Source organism: Orycteropus afer, unplaced genomic scaffold, assembly GCF_000298275.1.
Source record: "Orycteropus afer afer isolate SDZICR_OR568_19922 unplaced genomic scaffold, OryAfe1.0 scaffold00014, whole genome shotgun sequence".
Classification (NCBI taxonomy): Eukaryota; Metazoa; Chordata; class Mammalia; order Tubulidentata; family Orycteropodidae; genus Orycteropus; species Orycteropus afer.
The window spans coordinates 255253-262581 of NW_006921601.1; the positions used below are offsets into that span (position 1 = coordinate 255253).

At 37.6% G+C, this 7329-nt stretch overlaps 1 protein-coding gene across 1 annotated transcript; it reads left to right on the plus strand.

Annotated features, from left to right (window-relative positions):
- The first annotated feature begins 1506 nt into the window (after positions 1 to 1506).
- On the plus strand, positions 1507 to 2447 carry LOC103210145 (olfactory receptor 51V1-like). The gene is given in 2 exon segments (XM_007956069.2): positions 1507 to 2209; positions 2212 to 2447. Coding segments are annotated over 2 exon segments (939 nt in total).
- The last annotated feature ends 4882 nt before the right edge of the window (positions 2448 to 7329 follow it).

Consider the following 7329-nt stretch of genomic DNA (forward strand, 5'->3'; position numbering starts at 1 on the left):
CACAGCTGAGACCATGTTTTTTTTTGAGTAGCTGGATGAAGTTATACATTGAAAATAAGATTAGCTTTGAGACCTGCCTGGTGAGGCTAGTATGACAAAGATGAAAAATAAGATCTAAAAGGAAGCCAGAACACGAAACCACTTTAACATGCTGGAGTAATTAGATCAAACACAAATGCCAGTATGGATATTTAAAATCCACTTACACCGTAAGAGTCCTTGGGTGGTGCAAACAGTTATGTGCTTGACCACTAGCTAAAACATTTAGCTGTTTGAACCTATTCAGAGATGCCTCAGAAAACAGGCCTTGTGATCAGCTGTTTAAATAGCATGACCTAGAAAATCTGTGGAGCTCAGTTCTACTCTGACACGCATTGAGTCAGTTATGACTCAGTGGCAACTAGCAACAACAAGATTACAAGAGCTCTCAAATCTTTTGTGGTCAATACCAGGACCGGATCTCAAAACAGGGAAGCATATGAAGAAAGATCCAATCAGTTTTGCAGTAATGAGCTTTTTTTTTTCCTGTTTTAATTCTAAACTTAGCTATTTAGCTATCTTCTGATCTTTAGAAGGAAGGGTCTAAGGAAGAGAAAACAAGACTCAATATATTTTAAAAATACATATTCAATGCATAGTTACCCAAGGGTTTGATTGAATGAATAAATGTGTGGAGAATGTTAGGCTGATGTCAGAGGTAACGGTCTTCAAAATAAGTCTTTCTGTTACAAGAGCTCCACGGAGAAGTTAACATCTCATGGGTACAAAGCACCTATGAGAATCCTTGGCCAAGGTTTCACGCATAAATATTCTTCCCTGACTATGGGTGAGGAAGAAAAATAATTTCAGTCTATGCCAGCTGGAGAGAGAGAAAATAGAAGTATCCTTCAAAAGTACTATTTAGGGGTTAAAAATGCTTGGAGAGAGGAAGAAATGAAAAATGATGGGTAAAAGTGACTATTTTCATGGGTTTATGACAGGAAAGGACAAAGATTACTCTTCAAATGCATAATGAATGGAAAATAATGATTATTTTAAGAACTTTATCTCTCAATTTTCATATGTACCATTCTCACCAAGATGACTGGGAAAATGTCCCAGCCATCATATTTGAAAATTCACTACCTATTCTTATCTATATATTTTTAAATGTATCTTTGAAAAATAGCTCCATACCCTGATAGTAGATGAATAATGGTTTTGAAATGGTATCAGGAGAAGATTTCTAGGCAACATCTACATTCTTTTCCCACCTTTGATGAATCCCATCATCTACAGTGTCAAGACCCAACAGATTCGTAGTAGACTACTCAAACTATTTTCTCTGAAATTACACTGATATGCTTCTGAAGAAGAGAGCTGGTCATCTGGTCAATTATGTTAAAAGTTTTGTTAACCTTTATGTTGATTATATTGACTTAGAAACTTTGTTCTTCTTTTTTGAATTGGAGCATTTCCTTTGAAGAGAAACTCCTTGTTTCCTGGAATGAGTACCTCAGTTGTAAAATGCTGGCTCCTGGGAGCCCCAGTGTGAATACTTCCTCCTTCCTGCTCACTGGATTTTCTGGCCTTGAGCACCAATATCCCTGGCTCTCCATCCCTTTCTCCTCCGTCTATGCCATAGTACTTTTGGGAAATTGCATGGTGCTCCATGTGATCTGGACTGAACCAAGCCTACACCAGCCCATGTTCTACTTCCTGGCCATGCTGGCCCTCACTGACCTATGCATGGGCCTCTCCACAGTGCACACAGTGCTGGGCATCCTGTGGGGGCTCATTCAAGAAATCAGCTTAAATTTTTGCATTGTTCAGTCCTATTTTATTCATGGTCTGTCCTTCATGGAGTCCTCTGTCCTCCTTACTATGGCCTTTGATCGCTATATTGCCATTTGCAACCCACTGCGTTATTCCTCCATCCTGACTAACTCCAGGATTATCAAAATTGGGCTCACCATACTTGGAAGGAGTTTCTTCTTCATTACACCTGCCATCATCCGTCTGAAACTCTTTCACTATTGCCGTCCCCACATCCTCTCTCATTCTTTCTGCCTGCACCAGGACCTTCTACGTCTAGCCTGCTCAGATATTAGATTCAAGAGCTACTATGCCTTGATGCTGGTCACCTGCACACTGTTGTTGGATGCTGTACTTATCCTCATCTCCTACATCTTGATTATTAAATCAATTCTCGCAATTGCCTCCCAGAAGGAGCAGCTAAGTCATTTCAGACCTGCATCCATGTCTGTGGTGTCCTTGTGTTTTACATCCCTGTCATCAGCCTAACAATGGTGCACCGTTCTGGCAAGCACCTGTCCCCTGTTGTCCATGTCCTGATGGGCAACATCTACATCCTTTTCCCATTGTTGATGAATCCCATCATCTACAGTGTCAAGACCCAACAGATTCGTAGGAGAATACTCAAACTATTTTCTCTAAAATTACGCTGATATGATTGGTGTAAAGGAGCTCTGGTGCTGTAGTGCCTAAGGCATTTGAATGCTAACCAGAAGGCTGGAGGTTCAAACCCATTAGCCACTCTATGGAAGGAACACTGGGCAAACTACTTCCGTAAAGTACTATTGCCTCAGAAACTCAAAGGAGTTTGGCATTAGTTATAATTGACTCAATGGCAGTGAGTTTGGGTGTTTCTTTTTTTTTTCTTTTTTCTTTTTTTTTTTTTGGTATAACTGATGTTAAAAATAATAAAACCGAAAAATCAAACTTACTGCTGTCAAGTTGGATTCAACTCATGGCGACCCCTCCTTGAGTTTCTGAGGTAGTATCTCTATGGAAGGAAGATCCCAGTCTTTCTTCTGAAGAGTGGCTGGTGGGTTTGAACCACCAGCCTTCTGGTTAGCAGTCAAATGCCTAAGACATTATGCCACCAGACAAAAATAAACACATAACAGCAACTTTATCAGAGTTCTGAGTCTATGATCCCTGTTTACCAAACCAATATAATTTTAATCAGAGCATCAGCTACAGACAAGTCTCATTTTAACTTATGTCTTGAAATGCATTGCCTTAAAAAAGGCTATGCCCACTGCCCATGTGTGAATGTTGGATCTCTAGATTGGGTGACTCCATCTTTAAATTATGCATGAACTGCTGATTTGTATATATGTACCAGAGCATGTTTAGATAGCTGCACCAGTATGACCATAATCGGAGAGTGTAAATACGGTTAATGTACCCCAAGTAGAGTTTCAACTAGTTTTGTTTCTGCAAAACTGAGCTGGATTCAAATCCCATGTCTTCCAATTTCAATTGGATGATTTAAAGTTTCTGTAACTCTCTGAGTTTTAGTTAGTTAATCTTAAAAATGAGGAAAATACCCAACTCACAGGAATGGTGTGATAAATATATAGACCAACATTTTTCCATAGAACTTTCTAAATTGGTGAAGACATTCACTAATATATGGTAATATAGACCAACATAGAGCAATAGCCACATATGGGCACTGGGCACTTGAAATGTTGGTAGTATAATTGAACAACTAAATTTTCAATTTCAATTTATTTTAGAGAAATTATATTTAAAAGCTAAAATCCAATGTATTTGCTATAACATTTAAATGTATTGAACACTGCAGGCATAAATCAGACACTTCATGAAACAATTGTAGATTCAACTATCGTCATGTCTAATTTATACTGGAATTCTCATATGTTGTTATAGTTTATGTGAGTCCACTGCCACTAAGTTGGGAATGGTTTTTATCTTAGTTCTTTGCTTTTGCTTCTGAAAAATAGGGTGTTACAACCATATCAGTTTGTATGTTTATGACTGATTTTCAGTAGAGAAACTGTATTCACCTTGAACTGGAGTCTTAATGAGAAGAGTACTTCATTGGTTCCTAAAACCCTTATGAAAATAAGCTCCCAGGATTTATCAAGCTGGAAAGCACTCGGTTTCTTAACTGAGGGTCTGGATTCAAGATCCTCAATAAAGGCTCAGTAGAAACTGTGTATAGAGAGATCTGCCATTCAGTCAGTTAACGTCTTGGGGAGTAAGTGCAGAATTTATGATGATATCTCCCTTAATCCACTGGTAACATTACTACTCATGGTCAGTCTTATCACTTACATGCTAAAGACACACTTCTAAGATAAATCTTAGAGGTATAGAACACTCATTGGTAGCTCCTCAAAGAATTTGAACTCCTAAGCCAATGCTCCCCACAGGGGTAAGAAAGAAAAAGACAGAGGATGAGGAGGAGAATTCATTCAAATACTTTAAGGGTATTTTTATCATAAGAAGTCCTGACAGTGCAATGATTAAGAGTTTAGTTTGTAACTTAAATGTTGGTGGTTCAAACCAACCCAGTGGCTTGTCAAGAGAAAAGACCTGGCAGTTGGCTCCCATAAAGATTTGGCATAAAAAAACCCTATGTGTCATGTCTGTTCTATCCTATTGGGTGGCTATGAGTTGAAGTCTGTTCAATGGCAGACAACAACAAAATTTTTATCATACAATAGGGTATAAAATATATTAAGAAGGCGTGTTACTTGACAGCTTCAGCAGCAGGTAAAATTTCAACACTATGCATTACTGCTTTGGTTGAATAATGCTATTTTCATTTCTTGAAAAATCAGAATATTCAGGAGTTCCAATGATTTACTCAATGTCAAGAGGAAGGGTGGATGCACAGTCATGACTATTGATGAAAAAAATGGCAAGGTAGTTTTGGCTTTAAGGGGGAAAAGTGCTGGTTTTGTTTTAATGAGAGTTGTGGATAGAGCCGTAAGTTGCAATATGTTGAGGAAGCCAACGTATACCATGTACTGCCTATCAGGTAAACCAAACTCTTGGAATATTGTGATATTATTATAGCTTGTAAATTGAGTTGTCCAGACAGGTGCAAACTGGTTGTCTCATTAAATCATCTATTCAGTAAAAATATTTTGAGCATAATCTATCTGACAGGTATATTTCTGATGCTGCAGATACAGATGTGAGCAAGAACTGTTGTTTCCACCAAAGACCTAGTGTTGAAAATACTTAGATGGAGAGATGAATGCATAATGCTTTCTATTCCTTGAAATGTTGATGTGTGCTGTTGAGTGAATTCAGATTCAGAGTGACCATATCTGACAGAGTAGAACTGCCCCATAATGTTCCCTTGGCTGTAATCTCTATGAAAGCAGACTGCCAGGTCTTTTCTCCCTGGAAGCAGTAGGTAGATTCAAACTGCTGACCTTTCAGTTAGCAGTTGAGCACTTTACCATTGTCATACCAAGGTCTCTTGTTCCTTAAAATAAGTGTGTGAAAATGCAAGGTGAATGAGTAACCAAAGAATGAATGTCAAGACTGCTTATGGAAGGTGACGTCTTCAAAGAAGACAGAGTCTTATCCAGCAAAACAAGTCAGATGAGAAACAGCATTTGATGCAGATGAATGTAGACAAGTGTTGATTTGTAACATTGCATGAGTTCATTTACAGAAATGCAAGGTATAAAAATGTCTGATATATGCTGATATACTAACTGTATTATCCTAAGAATTTCAAGATAAAAAGGAGCAAAGTCCTTTAAGGTTTGTAAATCATATTAATAAGTTCTGATTTTATTTCATAAAACTATCTAACTAATCATAATTTTTAAGAAGAAGGGACATATGATTCAGTATACATTTAAAAACTTATTGGAGTGCAAATGGAATAGTAAACAAGGAGCCATATAGTACTAAGAAGATGAGTTAAGAACCGATACCAACACTCAATATGAGAAATGAAAGGGTGTCTCCTTAACTTTTGGATAGTTACCTTGGTTTGAAATATATGTAATATGCATTTTAATTTCAGCACAGCAGTGTACCTTGGAGATTTTTTTTAAATTGTAAATATTAGAAATTCTGATGCCTGCCACCCAGTCACTTTATGAAATTGTCATACTACTTAATTATTAGTTACTTACTGGAAAAAAAAATTATATTAGTACCTTTTTCTTTGTTTTATGTATAACTGAAATATTTCACATATTGTATTCAGCATTTCTGGTAGCATAGTGCCTAAGGCACTTGACTGCTAACCAGAAAGCTGGCAGTTCAAACCCACCAGCCACTCCTCGGAAGGAAGGTTGGGCAATCCTACTTCCGTAGTGATACTGCTTCGAAAACCCAAGGAGGGGTCGCTATGAGTTGGGTCCAACTCTAAGGCACATAACAACAACAACAACAACTGGAAAAAAAAATTATATTGGTACGTTTTTCTTTGTTTTATGTATAAATGAAATATTTCACATATTCTATTCAGCATTTAATAAATATTAGTTGCTTTTTTATTTTGATGATGATGGTACTGCTGATGAATGGACACATTATTGATCTCAATGGAACCAGTCGATCATGCTGAACATAACCTTGCAGACAATAATCCTTTAAAATATATATCTATATATCTATATAGATATAGTATGAAAGGATGAAGATCAAAGATTCTGAAGTCATACAAAATGTTGACAAAAGTTGTAACATATGAGAAAATTCTGAGTCAGTCCAAATGTCTAAAGTAATAGTGAGGTGTAAGGAAGTAGATTATAGCATGACAGATGACTTGATTAAATAGCATAAGCTTCAAAGAAGAAATTTTTTTATGCTTATATTAGAAATGGGGAACTAAGAGGATGCTGCCAGTCAAACCTCTGGAATGCATGGAATATGTCATTTTAATACTTGTGATTTTGGGAAGTAGATGACACGACCATTCTTACCAGTCTGTATTTGTCTAGGATCTCCACTGAAACCTGTTCAGCATCACAGCAACATGTGCACCTTCACTGATGGGAGAGTGGGGATGGTACACAAGGTACATTGGCAGGGAATAGAACGTGGATATACAGAATCAGTCTCCAACATGGAAGTTCAGAATTCTACCTCTCAGCCACTATTACCCCCAAATAAATGCTGTTGTTGTTGGTGATATGTGCCATTGAGTCAGACCCTACTCATAGCAACCTCTCCTTGGGTTTCTGAGGTGGTAGAACTATGGAAGTATATTGCCCAATCACCCTTCTGAGGAGTGGCTGGTGGGTTTGAACTGCCAGACTTCTGGTTAGCAGTCAAGTGCCTTAAGCACTACACTACCAGAGTTCCCAAATAAATGCTAAGAATGAAAATATAATTGAAAAGTCAGTCTTAATCTTAAAGAAACAGTCATGTTGAGGCCTCAGGAATTTTCAGATACCTAAAGGAACTAGAGAGGAGTCAGCTGCAGGGATCCAGGGATCTTGGAGCAAGGCAAAGAATACCAGAAAGATGTTTACTTGTGTTTTATTGACTATGCAAAGGCATTTGATTGTGTGGATCATGACAAATTATGGATAACAT